The sequence below is a fragment of the Morchella importuna genome, assembly GCF_003444635.1.
Source record: "Morchella importuna strain M04M26 chromosome Unknown Morimp01GS030, whole genome shotgun sequence".
In the NCBI taxonomy this organism is placed as follows: domain Eukaryota; kingdom Fungi; phylum Ascomycota; class Pezizomycetes; order Pezizales; family Morchellaceae; genus Morchella; species Morchella importuna.
Window position 1 is genome coordinate 100,174 of NW_025763427.1, and position 19,031 is coordinate 119,204.

The 19,031-nt window shown below is 46.0% G+C and overlaps 5 protein-coding genes across 5 annotated transcripts; 4 read left to right on the forward strand and 1 right to left on the reverse strand.

The window, feature by feature from the left end:
* Nucleotides 1–91: 91 nt before the first annotated feature.
* On the forward strand, nucleotides 92–1,681 carry LAJ45_08493 (uncharacterized protein; the record flags this gene model as incomplete). Its single annotated transcript, XM_046118043.1, has 1 exon — nucleotides 92–1,681. One exon carries the CDS (start codon nucleotides 92–94, stop codon nucleotides 1,679–1,681), a length of 1,590 nt encoding a protein of 529 aa, XP_045968641.1.
* Nucleotides 1,682–9,585: 7,904 nt separating this feature from the next.
* On the reverse strand, nucleotides 9,586–10,866 carry LAJ45_08494 (uncharacterized protein; the record flags this gene model as incomplete). Its single annotated transcript, XM_046118044.1, has 3 exons — nucleotides 9,586–10,592; nucleotides 10,656–10,721; nucleotides 10,791–10,866. 3 exons carry the CDS (start codon nucleotides 10,864–10,866, stop codon nucleotides 9,586–9,588), a joined length of 1,149 nt encoding a protein of 382 aa, XP_045968642.1.
* Nucleotides 10,867–13,025: 2,159 nt separating this feature from the next.
* Nucleotides 13,026–13,673, forward strand: LAJ45_08495 (uncharacterized protein; the record flags this gene model as incomplete). The annotated part of the gene is made up of 3 exons (XM_046118045.1): nucleotides 13,026–13,079; nucleotides 13,153–13,429; nucleotides 13,486–13,673. 3 exons carry the CDS (start codon nucleotides 13,026–13,028, stop codon nucleotides 13,671–13,673), a joined length of 519 nt encoding a protein of 172 aa, XP_045968643.1.
* Nucleotides 13,674–13,765: 92 nt separating this feature from the next.
* Nucleotides 13,766–14,680, forward strand: LAJ45_08496 (uncharacterized protein; the record flags this gene model as incomplete). The annotated part of the gene is made up of 1 exon (XM_046118046.1): nucleotides 13,766–14,680. One exon carries the CDS (start codon nucleotides 13,766–13,768, stop codon nucleotides 14,678–14,680), a length of 915 nt encoding a protein of 304 aa, XP_045968644.1.
* Nucleotides 14,681–18,066: 3,386 nt separating this feature from the next.
* On the forward strand, nucleotides 18,067–18,947 carry LAJ45_08497 (uncharacterized protein; the record flags this gene model as incomplete). The annotated part of the gene is made up of 3 exons (XM_046118047.1): nucleotides 18,067–18,336; nucleotides 18,396–18,616; nucleotides 18,683–18,947. The coding sequence occupies 3 exons, from the start codon at nucleotides 18,067–18,069 to the stop codon at nucleotides 18,945–18,947; spliced, it is 756 nt and encodes a 251-aa protein (XP_045968645.1).
* Between the last annotated feature and the right edge of the window lie 84 nt (nucleotides 18,948–19,031).

Below are 19,031 nucleotides of genomic sequence, written 5' to 3' on the forward strand. Positions count from 1 at the left end.
CGTTTGCGATAGTAAGAGGATTTAGGCGACCAACATCCACCACCAGCCCATACTCGAATCCGCCCAATTTCCTGCCCTTATTCCAATCGCAATGGCAAAAAGAAAGAGACAATCTACCACCGCTGCTGCTGCAGAGGCTACTCCGGAGAAGAGCGAGGTCCCAGTCAACTCAAATAAGCCAATTGCTGTGCCCACTACAAAACTTCCACTACTCCCAGCAGTAGGCAATCTCTCACTTTCAGACTCACCTGTTGGAGGGATCAACTTCCAGGTCATTACAGGCTCCTACGAAAAGACTCTCCACGGATTTGTCGTCACTATCCCCGAAACAGCAGCTGCAGAGACCACCGAGACAGATACCAACTCAATCTCTCTTCCGGCGACATTTGCAGATTCGTTTCTCTTCACTGCTCACACAGCGCCCATAGAAACTCTCTCAATATCCCCTGTTGGAACTGGCTCTGGTTCTGGCAAACGAATCCTCGCTACATCCTCTGCCGACGAACACATCCACCTCTACACCCTCAGCTCAATACTCTCGCGAACTACCTCCTCTACTAAGAGGATTTTAAAACCCTCCTCAACCGCCACTGCTTCCAATCCCAAGAACAAGCACTTGGGGACTCTTACCCACCACCTCAATACCCCCACTGCCCTTGTCTTCACCCCCACCCGCTCAAAGCTCATCTCCGCCGGTCTCGATGGTCAGATCCACATCCTCCGCTGTCGCGACTGGGCACTCATGTCAACGCTGAAATGCCCAAAACCCAAAGCTAAACCCATAAATTACGCCAAAAACTACACGGACGGCTACGGACCCAGAATCGAGACCTTCAGCTCCGAGTGCGTGTACGGCGGTGGAGCCGGGGGTGTTAATGATGTCGCTCTACATCCCAGTCAAAAGATTCTACTTTCGGTAGGGAAGGGCGAGAGGGGAGTTCGGATGTGGAATTTGATGACTGGTCGTAAGGCCGGTGTCTTGATGTTTGGCCGCGACGATGTACCTCATAAGTTTGGACGAGAGAGTACCAAGGTGGAATGGTCAAGCGACGGAAACGAGTACGCCGTTGCGTTCGAGAGAGGTGTGGTTGTTTTTGGAGCGGACTCGAAGCCGAAGTGCCGGATTAGCGCAACTCCAGTCTCCAAGATCCACAAGATTCACTACATGAGCCTTCCGTTAACTCTCACCCGCCCCGGTGTCTCTACCGAGGAGGACGAGGAAGAGGTCTTGGCAGTATCAACTGAAGATGGTCGTATCCTCTTTTACTCCACCACACTCCCGAAACCTGCGTCAGAGGACGAGACTCCCGATATTGATTCCCCCACCCTTCTTGGCGTACTTGGAGGTAAATCAATTGGCATGGTTGGTCGTGTAAAAGACTTTGCTACAGTTAAGGTTTCTAGAAAACTGTTCGTAATCACTGCGAGCTCAAGTGGTGTTGTCCGAGTATGGGAGCTTGACACCACCGAGGACAGGGAGATAAAGAAGGTCCGCGTGGACGAGAAGGAAGTCACTGATCGACAGGTTGGCAAGTTGGTGGGGATCTACGAGACAGAAAGGAGAATAACGTGCCTGGGAGCTATGGAGATGGAGGTTGGCGAAGAGGTTGATGAGCCTGAGGAGGCTGTAGAAGAGAATAGCGACAGTGATACTGACGATGATGACGATGAAGAGGAGTAGACTTAGTTTAATTCTTTGGTGTTTGTGGATAAAAGTTTAGGAATAGCTTGGCTGTACCATATCATGTGATTACTTTTAGTCTTGTTCGGAGTCATAAATTCTCACTCGGCGCCTTTTCTCTATGTTCCTACACATATTGCTTTTTCTTAAGTGCAACTATCAACATTGATTGTGCACGAGACTACCCCGTAGTTCGCCCCGTGCGCCTTATATACACCAGCCAACACCCACTCCTCACCATTTCCCCGACTGCACTACATATCCAGGTGATCAGACAGGAAGTCGCCTTGAAGAGTGGAAACATCAGCTTCCATCCTCATCTTGTCGTCTCTAGAGCGTAGTGCCCACCCTGTATGCTGACATAACAGTACTCCACCAGATGTGCCTAGGTACCTAGATCGCTATCGTATCCAGCCTCGAACCCAGATCTATCTGATCAGTCTCACCAATATGCCCCTCACCCCTCACGGTACCTCTGACCCCAGCAGTACGACTCTCTTGCTCGTCTTTCGACAATGCTACAGCTGGTATATATACAGAGGGTGGCCCGGATTGCAGAGACGGTGTGCTGTTCATCCGCAACGCTAACATATATCTGCCGTCACAGATTAAAACTAGGCACCTGAGACTTGGAGTACATGTGGGATCGGCAGATAAGCCTTGGGTGGAATGATGGTCGCACTACTTGACATGTCCCAACATTTCTAGGTGTCGGTTTTGTACCAGGCCTGCATGTATGTAGCAGCGAGTGACAATCGTCGGTCTACGTAACCATTCACCACCCTGCTAATGTCATCATATGTGAGTTGTTTGGCCAGAAGTTACAGACGAAGTTGCCCTCTTCAAGCATCAGCTGCCTTCTCTAGGCCAACTGCCAGTGGGGTGCCCGTCCAGAAGTCTAGTACTATAGTGCCGAGAACACTGGCCCAGACAATGCATCCCTTCCCCTCAAATCACCAGGATATAGTTTTGTTTCCACCGGCCGACCTATGACGATATATATATCGATAGAGTCGTTGAAGACCTCAATACTACTCCAATATACCGCTATCGTCCGTACCATGGTGTGGATCTTAGCTTGGTGTAACTTACCAAATAGATTAGCGGATAATCTTAGATATACAATCAACTTTCCGAACCACCCTCCCGTGAGCTTCTCCACAGTATTCCGAATGTCACAAATCTACCACTCTCACTAGGAGAGAAAAGAAATGCACTGCTTAGCCAAGTAGAATACTGGAGGTGTCGACTTGAAAAAAGATTGAGACGGGAAGTCAATATTATCCTGCCGGAAAATATGTTCTCAAGGAATGATATGTGCACGATAAAAGGTCCCTTCGGTGTGGTTCTTACTTAGTTGGCCTGTCAATGGTGATCAAGAGTGTATCGTTTGATTCTGCTTGAGACGAAACAGCAAGTCGCGGCACTGTAGCGAGGAGAGAATGCAGTATTGCCAGTTTGTATTGCCGATGTATTGCCCGAGGATTTTCTAATTCTTCCCCCTTACTCGTACTTCCCATGACGGCATACTCACTCACGCAAGGGCCGTTTTAGGGCAAGAGATCAATTTTAATCACGGAATATCACTCGGCTACACGTGAAGTAATCGTATGTGAACGGAAATTCGAAAAACGTTCTAGCTACTTATCTTTAGGAGCGATCCATAAAAGCTAGGAAATCCTAAAAGTTCTAAAAAGCTTCCCATGGTTGAGTTCATTCATCTTTTGCTTGATAGTCAAATTGCAAAGTTGGGCGTAATTGATGAGCTTATTTACACATTCTAGTGTTACACTAAAATATTGTCCGGCCTGAAACACGGCATAGAAACTCCGAGTCAGTAATACCCATCTTCAGGCTCTGCTGCATGATGGTGACGCGACATCCTGTTGATATATAAATTCTGCGGTTCGTTCTAAAATCAGTACTTCTTATTGGCTACATCCTTGCTAGCGCAGAAAGCCCGGCAAACCATTTAAAGTAACTTTTAACCCAAGGCACCTCCAAACCCCAAACTTTTATGTTGTCAAACTGAGCACTTTATCTCACCAACTTAAAACCCCGATTCTGACTTGTTGTATGCCGTGGTTCACGAGAAATTGGCGCTCGAGGGGTAGCTCAATGTACAGATGCCTAGAATACGAGTATACGCGGGGAAGACTCCCATATCTACCCCAATCTACTCGAGGTTTATCTTGAAGTGATATTAGTTTTCCCATATAAGGTACTGAGGAAACACGAAGACCTATATAGCTATAGCTATGGGGACCATTTAATTATCACTATATTACATAGACCTACATGTACTTATATGAAGTGGGGTTTAATGCACCCCGATCCAGAAGAATATTGCGCATAGAGACACAATTTCAAGTCACCTGTAAGTATGAAAATTTGGTCCCGTAAACTATTCTAGGTTTCTCTAGTAGTAAACCGCATATATATATATACCGGTCTTCCATTATTAGTTTTTTATTCAAACTAGGGACTTCTTCCACCTTTAATTCAAGGGACATTCGCGCACCTTATCGAGATCCTAAAACCGGTACAAAGTACCGTGCTGCAGTGAGACCCATGGCCCAGGAGCTATGAGATATGCGCACGTACCGTGGATGACTATGTAGATCCTAAATTATCTAATATCGTTGGAAATTAATACCTTTCGCATGACCACGGCTATGTGCATACATACCTGCAGCTGGTTCGTGCTCACCCTTCTTCTGATTGAATACCAATCGGGTGTGTATTTTCATCACAAGTACCTACATAGTCTGGTTTAATAGCTTTCCTAAACGCGTGGATGAGGTTAATTCGAGTAGTGTGGGAAACCTAGCTTTCCCGGCTCTACGGCATACATCAACTGCAACCCATTCCAAATTCTCTTTTTAGTATGTAGTCAGATTGAAAGAAATATATAGTCGGGTATTAATTATATTACGCAATACCATTCGGATTATTAAGTTCAATTAGAGAGTGGTAGAATGCATTTAATATTTCTCTACACTTTTTCCCCCGGTGAGTTTACTAATATCAACGCCTCGGGCAAGCCTCTCGATCGCGGCAATATTTAATATATTGGCTGGTAGATTGACCTTCCGTTGATTAAATATATTATATCTTACAAGCGGAGTGCGGCCTTTGGCCGCCCAAATGTACTGAGGAAATGAGGTGCGGGCGGTACTGCGATTATTAGGTCATCCAAACGTACAGGCATGCACTAAGCCTCATCTCCATCTCTCCTTATATGTAATCTGTGATATATTAGCTCTAGTATGCACTCTAAGTCATTCAATGAGTAGCGTTAGTATGTACATGTAGTTCATGATAAAATGGTATCAGGGAAATTCGACCTTTATATATAAAAATATAGCTGTAGTTCTGTCAGTGTTTGTTCTCTTATATCCATCAATTGCAATAGCTACACGCCTTTTAATGCATGTTCCCTTCCATCTCGGGAGTAGTTCTTTGTCGAATAATGATATGCAATCAATATTAGAAATACATGTAGTGCGCTGTAACCAATAGGAGACGTTCCTGGTGACGATGAGGAAGACTATATAGTTTAGATTTATTTCGAAAAAAGTGTTTTAATTGAGACCCATTGATCACTGGTATCTCTCCTTTTTTGAACCGATAGGCGGAAGGGCTTAGGGAGTTCGATATTGGTGTTCCGTATAAGCTGTAGTTATAGCTGCTAGCTATATATATATAGTATGGTCTCCTTTGATTAATTGTAGCTAGACTTCTTAATATTACAGAGGAAATCATATACGTATATACGTCGTGAGGTACAAGTACGAACCCGTGCATGCGCATGAGAAGCATATTGCACATATCGATTTGTGTTTCTACGCGGGGCGGTAGCTCAAGTCGGTGGCTCGAGCCTTATAATATTGCTATACATAAGTACATATTATCTAGTATCTCAACGTACGCGTACGGGCTGGTACTTCTGATTTTCTAGTGCATAGATATAGCTTCTGTACACATAGCATTTGGTAAAGATAACAGATACTAATGAACACAATTGCTAAAGAGTAAGACACGTATCATAAAATTTAAAGCCAATATAGAATCACCCATCAATCCATTCTTGTCCCACTAATATCCTACCTATTCGGTTATTTAGGCATCCGCCCACAGGCGTCCCCAATATAAAAAAAACTTATTTTTAATCCCCCCAACCGTGATGGATATTGTCGAGTCGGTGGTTGTCAATGCCACTTCCACATGGGTATATCGTGCTTTCGTTTTTATATTAGTCCTGTTTGCGATCATTTATTTGAACGTGAATCCATGCTGCAGGTTACTCCATCCTCCTCATTTTTAACGGCCAATATAAGGCAGGCTCGATTCTAATAGATATATGCGTTTTTGTTACAAGTTAGGATTTAGGAGAAGTCACCAGTACCATGAAAACTGTGTTAAGGCGTGGCACTCCATTTCGACACCATGGTTACTCTGTGCACTTTTTCTCGAACACTGGGGTATCAAGACGGCGAATCATGACTTCCATTGATATGTACGCATGGACTAATTGACTCTCGTGGTTCTACCTTGTACCTGGTAGAATTCTGAATCAAAGCCACGAGCTTCTTCAGTTGAGACTTTCGTAGCAATGTAAGACCCACTACTGATCCATTGTAAGATAAGAACAAGTCTAGAACATATTAACACCCGAATTCTTCAGGAAAGATCCCTACAGTATTTATTAGTACTATTCCTTATCCATTCCCACATCCGGCAAGATGGTATGGACATGGTACTACCCCGGATTAACAAAAATCATCTCTATCGTGCACGTTCGCACATATTAAAGAAAGGTGCAACAACACGGACGCAATGATTCATTCGGTGATGTTGCTAGATAGAGGCTACATACATGTATGCTGTCTTACATTATCTTGGCTAGGGGGCCATAGTAATAATAATTCTTTTACTCCGGAATGAGGCCCAACGCCGCAGTTCACTGCCGGTGGGATAACGAGGCTCGTGGAATGTAGGACGCAGCAAAGGAAAAACTGGGTATATATTGCCTCTCTTTCTTCTGGCTTTCCTTCATTCTTCATCCTACGGAACGTCTCTATCATTACTATCAAAATGCACACCACCTTCGCCCCCACCTTTACCAAAAACGCTGTTTATACATCCCTAACCCTGGTTATCGTTATTACATTCTTTTATCTCAGTGTTTCTTTCCCCCCAGAACATAAACACATCAATTCTCGTCGCGGACCCCGCAACAGCCCTTTAATAAGCCTACACTTCAAGGCCAACCCGACATCAATATTGATGCGATATGGATTTGATTTATAAATGACGCTATCATAGGCATGAGTTGAGTACGTATTAGGAGGAAGTATATATGAGGATATATGACGCTGATTGATGGTACAGTTTATGAATACTCTGCATAAAGGTAGATAAAATCACGAGACCCCGGCCCCCGGCACCAGGAACTACGGTGGGGGAGCCTACCGCATTCTCACCCAGAGAGCTCTCCGAAGCTATCAGTCCAACCACGAGCAGTGTTGATTACTCGGGTTCGTCCGTTATCCATAACGGAAATGGAATATAAGGCCTATTGGATGGAGGCCGGCTGGGGTATGAAGTTAGCAGAAGTGTGATCCTTGGCTGGTTCGGACATGGTTAGAATGGGGTTATGGTTTTGGTAGTTGTTCTTGCCACTTTCATTAATTGGGTGAGGGCGCAATGGTTGAACATGAGACACTCGTCTGTCAATGATTTTGTGGTAGAATTGCAGTTGGAATGTTTCGCAAACCAGCCAATTGAAAGCGTAGTAAATTGAGACTTGCACTAACTCCTACGTGTTAATGTCTCAAATTCAAACTCAGCGTCCTCCGCCTCCTCCATAATAAAAAAAGACCTCACTGTAGACATCATATTTGAACGAAATTTAGTTCTGGATGTAAATCCAACGCGCTGCAAAAGTAAACCCCCTTACGTCTCTGGCCCAGATTTCAACGAAACAATGCATTGAACCGGTAATAAGGTGAAATGACGATGACAAAGTGTAGCCCGATAAAGATAAGCTAGTGAGGTGATGCCTTGAGGGTTATTACAAGGAGATTTAACGGTAGCGGTTGATCTTGCTAAAATGAAATAAGTTGTACGAGCAGCTGGGTGACATATGGTGTTTGGGAGCAGTGATGTAGTCATATGTTCTCCAAGTGCCCACGTTTTCCTATGGGAACCTCACGCCATACCATAGGATACTGGCTACAAGTGTATATTATATCCATAAGTAGCTTGGGTTCGCTCGGATATGCGGGTATCGCGGGTTATATAATTTATAACACTTAATTACGTACTCGTCAGTTTAACTCTTTGTGCCCTGGACGGCTGCGGGTTGTGGTGTCGTAAGCTCTTTAACTCAGTGCAGTGGGTTCAACCTTTTTTTTTTTTTTTTTTTTTGGCATGCAGTTCTGATCTGGACAGGGGCTGTCTCTTGACATCTGTGGTCTTTGTAGGGATTTAGCAATGCTGAAAAAAGGTACCGAGTATCTATCTAGATCTGGATTTAGTTAGATTTTGTTTGTATAATCCGGTGGTGACAGAAGGATTTCACTCGTATCTTTTGCCTCTAAAAGTACGTTCCTAGTCACACTACTGCCACTATATTTCTCTCGGCTCAACTCAAGTGTGTGGTACGAAAACAAGCTTTGAAGGCGCACTCAAAAGCTCCACGGGAGAAAATTATGAGATGGAGTGCACATAATTGATTACTGCACATACACCACCACTGTATATCAACGACCTGTGACCACCTAAGTGTAAGCCCCGTCAAAGCTGCCCCTTCTTACTTAAAAGCTAATAACACTATGCCTCCTCAGGTATTATAGCAGAGAGGCTGCACATACTCTTAACGAACCGTAAAAAAACAAACTATAGTCGTTCACCGTCTCTTGACGAATACTGCCACTTGATGAACAGGGAAGTCCAAGTATGGCAAGAAACAGTCAGGCAACAGTCAAGCTGCGAGATCTCTAGTCCTTTTAATTTCTATTGGCCCGAAGTCCCTGGCAGTATTCGTCAAGCGACGGTGAATGACTGTAAATGATGAATTAGAAAAAATAATCCTCGGTGGTGCGATATCGAGTGATATCTCATGCATGGCCGAAAGCTCTCCGTCGATATTCACCCCGACCCTGACCCTGACATCCATATGCCCATGACGGCAGAAGATGAGATAGTGGCGTTATATGTAGGGGAGGGATGTTGTTGGGGTTTGAGATCGACATAAACAGACGAAGTGGATCCTGGATGTTCCGCGGGCCCGAGGAAGAACCGGCCAGGTAGTCTCTGAAGAGAGACTGTCACCCACCCACCGGTCAGGTTAACTTGCAATAGAGGCGCCCCCACTCACTGTCGCCGACGACGCTGTTGTGTTACTGTTGCTGCTGCTGGGGTAATGATCGTTGGGGCGGTATATACCGTGTAGTATGTTGATGGAGGGGAATAACCTGTAATCATGGCAAGTGACCTCCTTATTACTTCATTTGCGTCTGATGTACCGCCTCTGGTGTGTACGGCGACCTAATGGGGGATAATCCTGGTGTTGGGCCGTTGATGCGTAGTAGTGCCGCAGATATATGTATCGATGTTATACCTACCCAAACCTGTACATTTAAGTTTATTTAATGGGATATATCAAACATCCCTCTCCGAAACAACATTGCATAGGTTATGGAACAGTCAAAGTGAATTGCATCATAGTACCACTCTATTTCGTCCTCCTCACCAATTGACTAACTGTAGCGCGGAGATAGGTACAAGATTCATACACATAAAACAATCCCCAAACATTGGCAAACTTTTCCCAATCCGTAAGGTATAAAAACATAAAGTAAATCAATCTATATAACGGAAGGAAGGAAAACAAAGATCTACTTTTGCTTCTTAGCCGGCCTGGCAACCACCTTCCTTCTTGGCATGCCATCTCCCCTACTCTCAACCTTCTTTGGGACGCCCTTCTTCTTAGGTTTCACAACCTTTAGTTCACCGGCAGCTGCAGTTTCTTCCTCGACAAGCTCCTCCTCTTCCTCGTACTCCTCCTCGTACTCCTCATCAACAACCTTCTTCGCCGGGAGGAAGCGACCAATAGTGATGTTGAAGAACCACATCGGCAGTCTAATGAGAAACGTGTTGCGAACTTTTGGGCCCTCGATATCATTGGTGTCCAGTGGGTAGTGGGCATTGTTGCCATCTTCGTCCTTTGCCTCGAGGAAGACATTACCAGCGGAGTCCACGATGAGAATCTTTCCATTCTCAGCAACAACCTTACGCTTACCAGCACCCTTGGGGCCGGGGACAGGAGTTGAAGTTCCGGAACTGCCCTTTGCGACCTTGTTTGTCCGGCGCTGTGCACGATTCATCGGTTGTTGTGGAGCAGCCTCGCCGGAGGAGCCAGAATCTTCGGCGGCCTGGATATCTGCAATACCCGGGATACCAGCCTCACCCCATGCTGCAGTGCGGGCGTGCTTGATGTAGCGTTCCATGAAGGCCCTTTGCTGTCTGGCATTGAGCCACAAAATACAATAATGCAATCCACCACCGCAGAAGACAAACAGACCGATCAGGACACTGGTGAGGCCGGGGCGGTAACGGGCATAGTAGTACCCGGTGCCTCTCCAGAGTGGAAACCCGTTCTTAAGAAAGTGGTCGTAGCGCGCACGACCCTCTCCACGAAGAACATCAGCGATAATAGCTAGGCGGGCAAAACGTTCTTCGGCACGCTTCTTGGACTCGGCGAGTTGCGCTTTGGTGAGCTTCTTTTGGCCAGGGGGAGGAAGGTGTTTTTGCTTGTCGGGGTGTAGACGAATCGATTGCTTCTTGTAGGCGCGACCAATTTCCTCCTGCGAAGCTCCGTGATTCTTTCCAAGACCGATAAATTCTGGGGAATATTAGTACAAATCCAAAGGGGAAGAGGGTATGTACTAAAAAATAAATAACATACCATAGAAGGTGGTCCCTTCACCCTCGGCGAGCTCCAGTTCGTCACGCACTCGGAAGATCTCTTGGTCTAGTAGCAATAGCTGTCAGTCCCAAATCCCGTCCAAGCTTAAAGTCAGACAGCATCAAAAGCACACACCTTCAGCAGACCAGGATGCAAAAACAGTCGTCGCTAACGCGACAAGTAGAAACGAAATGAGGATAGAAAACCTCATCGCGTCAAGTTAGAGGTTGTTGTAATCGAATTGATACAGATGAGGATATTCGTTGATTGTCGTTGGTTATCACTGCCAGCAGAGAGAGCTTTTAAAGGGCATCAGTGAGGACAGGGTAGCGCCTCGGTAGAGGAATGTCTAAAAAAGATCTGGCAACATCGTTGTGCGCCCCAGATAGGCCCGCCGTCATGAGGCGCAGTGTCGCAATATTTATACATAGGAACGATGACAACAAAAGATGAAACAGTGAGAAAATATTTATGCATATGTATAAGTAGGAGGAAGGTCATCGAGACGTGATTTTGTGCATTTTTTCGCATTCTGGCGACGGTATTTGTTTTCTGTGGCGCGAACCTTGAGCACCAGCCACCACATCAACAGCCGCACTTCTGACGACTTTGTGGAGGAGCGAGAAGATGAACGAGAGCTTGAACTGGAGGAAAAAGTGGAGGTAGAAGTGGAAGACGAAGAAGTAGAGGGTCTGAAGGATGACATCGTAGGTAATGAGATGATTGTGGATTTCCGTTTTTTTTTTTTATGGGTTCAGTAGGGAGTGGTATTTCGCCAGGAAATAAATATTAACAAACTTGATGTTCACGAAGATTCCGTATGTACTGATACCAGGAGTCTACACCCTCGCGGGATCCCCATCTCTTTTATCATCGGGAAAGCCGTGGAAAAACAAGAACACCCACAACAAACGAGTCTAAAACCCGCATCCATCCCGTATCCGCATCCGCACTGCCCTACCAACTAACTAATGCGCTTGACTGACAGTTGTACCTACATACAGTCACTAACCAGCATCCATCACATACCAAAACCAACCCAACCCAAACCCAACCCATGGGAGTGTAACCGCCTCCCTTAATTGATAATCTCCCATTCACAACAGCCGCTTAATGCTGCCCATAGTTAAACAACTACGTGGCAGGGTAGTCCCGAGTCTACGGATTGAGTTTCTGTCGCATTGGAAAGTCTGGAAGCGCACCGGTTCGGTTCGGTGTTGTGGGGAGGGGATTCACGGGGACGCAAGAAGACGGGCAGAAACAAGTTACAACGCTCGGTGCATGGCATGTGGGTGTTATTTTTGCTTGCAGCAGTGGTCATTGGCTCGTCATGGGGGATGGCGGGTGATAGTGGGGGGACACAACGCCAACGGTCAATCAGGCAGCAGCAAGAATGACAGTGAGTGGTGCGGTTATAATACTTGCGGTGTTTATGTTTGGTTTAGGTTGCTGCTACGAGTAATACTAACGCGTAAGACGAAGGACAGGCAGGCAGAAAGCACTCGCGTTCGAATACGAGATGGAGGAAATGTGACACCAGAATGACAGACTACAAACTGACGATAGATAGGATACATATAGAGATAAAATACCGATAGATTATCTCGAAAGCACCGATATCGATAGAGTACATACATAAGTTTTGATATTGATGTTTTGTTTGGCATACCATAAGTGTTGCCCTTTGTTTCAATAAACCACCCTGGCCCCTCCCGAGTGAGACCCTATGAAGAGCACGCGATCTACCCTTTGAAGCTCGATTTCAGATCTGCCTCACAGTTCAGTTCCCAACTCTTGAAGCCTAAATGTGTAGATTAGAGTATCTCAACTGTTAATCTAGACAGGGCCCCGAGTACATGTAGTTATGTGTGTAGGACGATTCGGATGAATCCGTCGCAGCCCTACCCAGAATCTCCGGGATCCTAGAATCGCTAATTATTTCCTCAGTTCATCAATCTCATTCGCTCCCAGTCATCTCGAGTCTTGCGTAATCACTCGGTTGATTCGTGGCCTCTGGCATGCCACACGCAACACAGCCACAATATTCTCCTGAGCTTTAAGACCCCTTATCCGTCCGTCACCCAGACACAACCCTCAAACCCTCCAGAACATCGCATTTGTTCAACCCACCAACCCACCAACCCACCGATCGGCCACGTAGACCTCACTGTAACCATTGACATCTCAACCGGCCAATAACTCCCCTCTTTTGTGCATAAGACCGCCGCGCACCCATTCCCCGCTCTCACTTTCTTCCAAGAAACCTTCTCACCAAGAACGAGCGATTTCAGCCGCTCTCTTCTTTGTGTCCATCCATCAATCTACTGTCCCGTGAATAGCTTCAAGGGTTGCTGCAACTAAATGTCAAGGATGTCAATCCCAATCTCTATGTTAACTGACCGCTTTAACCTTGGTCGCTTCACCGTAAGTGGCCTCATCTCCATCTCAACCCCCCCCCCCCCCCCCAAACCAAAGACATCGTGCTAATGCCTAGCAGGAGGGAAGACAGATGCCTCTGGCATCCCGCTTCAGCAACTTGAAGCCTCTCGGAGAGTTTTTCGACTTCAAGCGGTTGTCCAAGCCCGCCAATTTTGGAGAGGTACAGAGTCGTGCAAGCTACAATTTGAGCTACTATGCGAGCAATTATGCCGTAGTATTTGCAATGCTCAGCATTTACAGTTTGTTGACAAACTTGCTCTTGCTGTTTGTGATCCTGCTTGTGATCGGAGGCATGTGGGGTATTGGAAAGTTAGGCGGTAGAAACCTGGAAATCGGTTAGTATTCCTGGAATGAAGAGTGAAATAAAGATAGAGGCTAATCATAATTGTAGGTCCTGTTAATGCCACCACCTCTCAGCTATACACCACTCTTCTTGTGATTGCTGTGCCTCTCGGGATCTTTGCATCCCCGATTTCCACAATCCTTTGGCTCATCGGTGCCAGCGGAACCTGCATTATGGCCCATGCCAGCTTCATGGACAAGCCAATCGAGAATGCTTTTTCCGAGGAGGCGGTCTAGGGATGGTCTCTCCGCGAACTCCACAAATAATACCGAAAAGATATGGACCATCAGAGGGGAGGAGTACGGATATGTTGGTACAACAGCACAGGATGTTTGAAGGCGGAGTTACTAATAATGTTGAGGGCGAAGTTTTTAATTTTTTGAACAATAGCAATAGTAAAAGTAGGAGAGTAATAGGTAGTGATGGGGACGGGTGGCAAGATGAGGGGGCAGTTGGCGAGGAGGTGTTTTTGCAGCGCGCTTTAGCAGCCGTCAAGGCTGCAAGCCAGCGCGGTGACGGTGTTGTGGAGATGGAAGAACGAGAATGGCAAGCATGGAAACTTCACGAGTCCATTGAGCGTGAAGTGGAAAAACGGGTTGTTGAACGGGAGATTGAACGAGAAACGCAGCGTCAACGAGACATGGCAAGAGCCGAGGAATTGCAACGAGAATTAGACGAATTACGACGGAGCGGCGCTCTCGATCCTCCTGTTAGAGGGGAACCAGGATTCATGGTTGATCAAACATTCACAGGACTTGGGGGACCTCAATCTTTTTATTCGTCCAACTCTTCGTCGTCGTCCTCCCTCGCAAGGCCTGGGCGGCAGCAACGGTTCATGCCTGATTCCACCGATCCTCTATATGCGCAGGGTCTCCGCCCTACTCCAAATCGCGAATCCTCATACTCGCCTTCATCATTTCGCGGCCAACAAGCATCACCCGCGCACTCTCCCAGCTATTTCCCTTCTACCAAATCCTCTCCAACGCCGTCTACTGTGCCGCGCCGTTCGAGTTCACGATCAAGCTCATTGACTCGCGACAGCAAACACACCCGCAATTCTTCAAGCTCCACTCCCACTAGTGCAGAACTTGCGCCAGGGGGAAGCTACTATCCCGGCACTCATCCCAGCATCCCAAGCTCCTCAAGTAAGAGGGCTAAAGGTGGTAGGGAGAGTGACGGAGAAGACGTGTATTCGAGTGCTAGTGCGCAGTTGAAGGACGCCCGGAGAAGGAGGAGGATATAGATTTCTTTGCTTTGCTATTTTGTTAGCCTTTTTCTGGATAATCACTAGGGGGTATTTTGCTTTTTCGGTTTGGTCAGATAGAGGGAATTGGAAAAGTTTTATATTCTTTGATGAGATGTGAGATTAATATGGTGATATGTGTTATGTGTTATATGTCGGTCGGTGCCAAGTAAATAGTGTCAATGATACTCTGTAGCAATTAATGAACCCATGTCAAGGGCGAGAACTTTTTACACTACCGGTGACAGTCGATTTGGTCTAGAGGCCCGCGCCAGAATTTGCACACCCCTTTTCTAAAGTGTATGCCACAACGCCTCAGCAACCGGAAGATCCTTTGGGTGGTTAGAAATAACCGTTTGCTAGTAATTTTATAAGGCGGTGGCTTTAGAAGCCTTTTCCCTGACGCAGGCGTACTATCACAAACGGAAGAGTTCGGACGACCTTTTGAAAAGCCAAAGACCTGCAGGTGAACACATGTTTCTGAAATCAAGCCCTCTCCGGCCGGAAAGGTGCCACTGGCAAAAGATGCTTATTACTGGACAGGATAAGCCTACGCCCGAGCCTACTCATGATAGTAGCATAGTAGATCTTTCTTTCAGCGGAAGCTTAAACATGCAATTTAACCAGTTGAATCATCTAACCTTTTTTATTGTAGATCCCAAGGTACCTCTTTTTGTAATTGGAGGATCCCTATGAGTGATGAAGGTTCTATTTAGTCCTAGACCTTTGTCGCAGCTTCTGCAGACATAAAACATTTAGCACGAGACTGGCCCTTGATATTCAAATGTTACACGCAAAAAAATTCTGATAGCTATTAAAAATTATGTCTTGTGACCTTTGATTGATGGTAGGGTGTCTGCAATCAAAATTTTCGAGAGCTGATTGAAGCATGAAAGGGCATCTTTTCCCAAGTCTTCCTGCATTGATGGCGATAAAGGGAGATCAAAGGCAGTTTCGAAGTGTCGATTTAGTTGTTGACACCGTTGGCTGGAGTCAACAGGAGAAATGGCTCTCAATCGCAAACATGTACGTGTAGGCACATAACTTCCGAAACTTAACCCCCTACTGGCCTTCCACGCATCGTGCTATTGATCAATTGAGAAGAGGCGTATATTTCCCATGCACGTGCCACGTTCGCGGATGTCACCGTATCTTGTACCACGAATACGCACGCACCTACGTACGCCCAATTTTCATACTGGCGGGTATTTATGTATAGTGCTTGTGTTCCCCTAAGCCAACGGCTGGCTTGAACAAAAACACGCGGCAGTGTGGTGCGGATCGAGTCGAGTGATTTATCATGATGTGTTTATATTAGCCGTACGACCGAGCCGATATCGATCTGGGAAACTTTAAAGTGATAGATAACACATGTAATCCGTCTGATCTAAAGATACACCAAACGTTGTGCTTTAAAATAAAAATGCTCGAGTCTTCATCCTCATCCGAGTCCTCAACCTCCAAACAGATTTTCACCATTTGCCATCAGCCATTCCTCGAGCTCATCTGTTCGGGATGCACCGGCCCAAAGAATCGGGTCTCAGGTTCCTCTGGCTGCTTCATATCTAACTCGAGTAAGAGTAAAGATGGCTCTGACCGGCTGTTGCCATGTGGAATTGGATTCGTCGGATAGGTTCGGATTATAAAATATTGGGTTCGGAACCTTTGCACTCAAATTGCAAAGCTCGTACCCATGGCTCGTGCGCTGATATACTAACTATTCCGTGGAGAAGTCTGGAGAAGAGCTTGAGCCTGGGCTCGAGCTACGTTATGGCGTGATGAGTACAAAGATTTTCATATCTAAGTCGCCGGACTTGGCTGGATAGCCAATCTAAGTGGCATGCTATTATCAATTTTCGGACCTGCAGGCAGCAGGCTTAAGTCTTCCGGAACACTTTCCTCAAGGGACGGCTCATGATCATCTTGAATCAAAGGCGAGCTTTTCAATCCTGAGCTTTTCAATCCTGAGCTTTTCAATGATTACGAGCCAATGTTTCTTGGCCATCTTTGATATCTGCGACCAAATTTCTCAGAATAAATATGGTTCAGATCCTGAAATTGGAGTACATACATGTATGTAGGTACAAAATCCGGGGGAGCTTGCTTGGGAATCCTATTCCAGCAAGAGCAATTGAGACCTCTCTCTACAGACCCAGGAATCTCTATTCCGGTACGCACTCTACCCGAGTATGTGCTCTATCTAGGGCTATCTTTACTCGGGCCATAGTTAAGCCGGTATCTCAGGCAGGTACCGAGCTTAATCCTGCAGCGTCGGGCGTCAAAGCTCTCTATTATGAAGCTCTTAATGCTCCAATTGACTCGGCACTAATATTTTAGGACTTACCACACCGAACACTACAACCTCTTCTCTTCTTTCACTACAACTACTACTACTTTGTAGAGTAAGTCGATTCAATCAGTTGTGCGTCAAAATAAGGTTGATTGATGCGCTGCACCGAAGCTCGGAGATGATTCCGAGTAAATTTAAAGGGGTCGAAGAGAGGAAGCGAGCATGCCTGCCCCGATCGATCTCGCTTGATATCGATAAGCACTTCCCCCTACTTTAATTTATTGAAGTTATATATGTACGTCTCGGGGCTGCGGAAGGTTCGTGTAGAATAAATATAAACCTACAGCTTTCCACATGAAGACAATTGGTCTTTTAACAAAAGGCTCATAGAGGATTCTCACAGTCCGTCATGAGATCAGTGAGGTCTTTCACACTACATTAGCTTGGTAGGTATGTGAAACACATCAAAATTTGCTGTTGCAGGTTATCAATCATTCGTCAATAACGAACCTGATTCAGATGACTCTATCAATTGGCACCCCGCAACTTGCATGGATGTGTAAGACTCTCGAAAGAGGTTGGCCCAACTTTTCAGGGGTCGTCCTAACCTTTAAGATTATTCTGCCCCCACCCCAGTAATATTGACCACCTTTATGTTCAGATAGACAGACAAGGCCTTTCGGTGAAGCCGTCAGGCCTCGGAAGATTCCTGGTTTTGACATTTTAGGTCTTGAGACGGGCCGCAAAGGTCTAAGAATGTGAGAGGGTGGGACACCTAGCCACAACCATCCTATATCACATACATCTTATCCAACTCAGAGACTATGGGGACTATCGACTTAGTCTCTTTTTGGACAATATTTGTGAAACATTCGTATGTCTTCCCTGTATTGTCTGACAACGTGCAACAGATCAATCCTACTAACTGTCTGTGCAACTATTTTGTGCGACAAAAAACGCCCCCTCAACATGACGACCTTAAAAAACTGTCCTCCCCGATTCCTTTGTCAAGAAAGCCATATATGCGCCTTCTCTCTCCACTTCCCTTGGGAAAAAATCTCCTAATTATTTACTTTCCGGAAAAAACGAGGAGAAGATGGCAGGCAGGACCAGAATTCAATGGCGATCACCAACCTTCGTTGTACTTCGAACATTACAGGTCCTTCTCGCAATTGCCATCCTCGCCATAGTGGTTCCAAAACCTGGCCCCAACTATGGCTACCCTCTTCAAAAACGAAGTTTACTTTTTGAGCCGAGGCGTGGAGGAGGATCCCATTCATCATCCTCAAATGGTGGCGGGGGGGATGATGGCGAGGCTGGACAAACCTATGCACGATATGTCACCCCCTTTCTCGGCATGTCTGCTGTAAGTTCTTCCAGCAAAAAGAAACAATAAAAATCAAAGTTAACAATCGAGTGATATAGGCCGCATTGACCATGATATGGTGCGTTTATGCATTATGGGAATACCTACGCCACACTCTTCGACCCAAGATATCCATGGGATGGGATATCGTATTCATGGTACTATGGCTCGCATTAGTGGTCTGCTGCGCTGTCGGTATGGTAGAAGCCGATGCCTGGGCCCATAAAATGCATTACAATCCAGCCCAGTACACGGTATTCATCATATCGTCTGTCACTTTGTATGCTATAACCACCACCTTTATTCTCTCTTCTATTAAATTTGCTAACCCCTCTGAAACTTATAGCTTTATCTTCATGTCATCCTACCTCATCGGGAGAATAGCCCACCGTGAACATGGGCCCGGGAAAGCTGTCCTGGCTGATAACGAGTTTGAGTTTTTGAATGCAAAGACCACTATACAATCATTACCGCCACAGCCACACTCGCCATTAGTTTATAGTGCGGGAGAGGAACGTTTTGTACAGGTACTTCCCTCGCCACAGCCGGTATATTCGGGGACCCAACTGCCATATGCGGGATCGCACTACAAACCACCACATTATCCTTAGTGAGATAGTGCAGATTTGTTTATGCTGAATGAATGATATATATTTATGAAACTTATGTTGAGCGCATGCAATGTTTTTGACCGA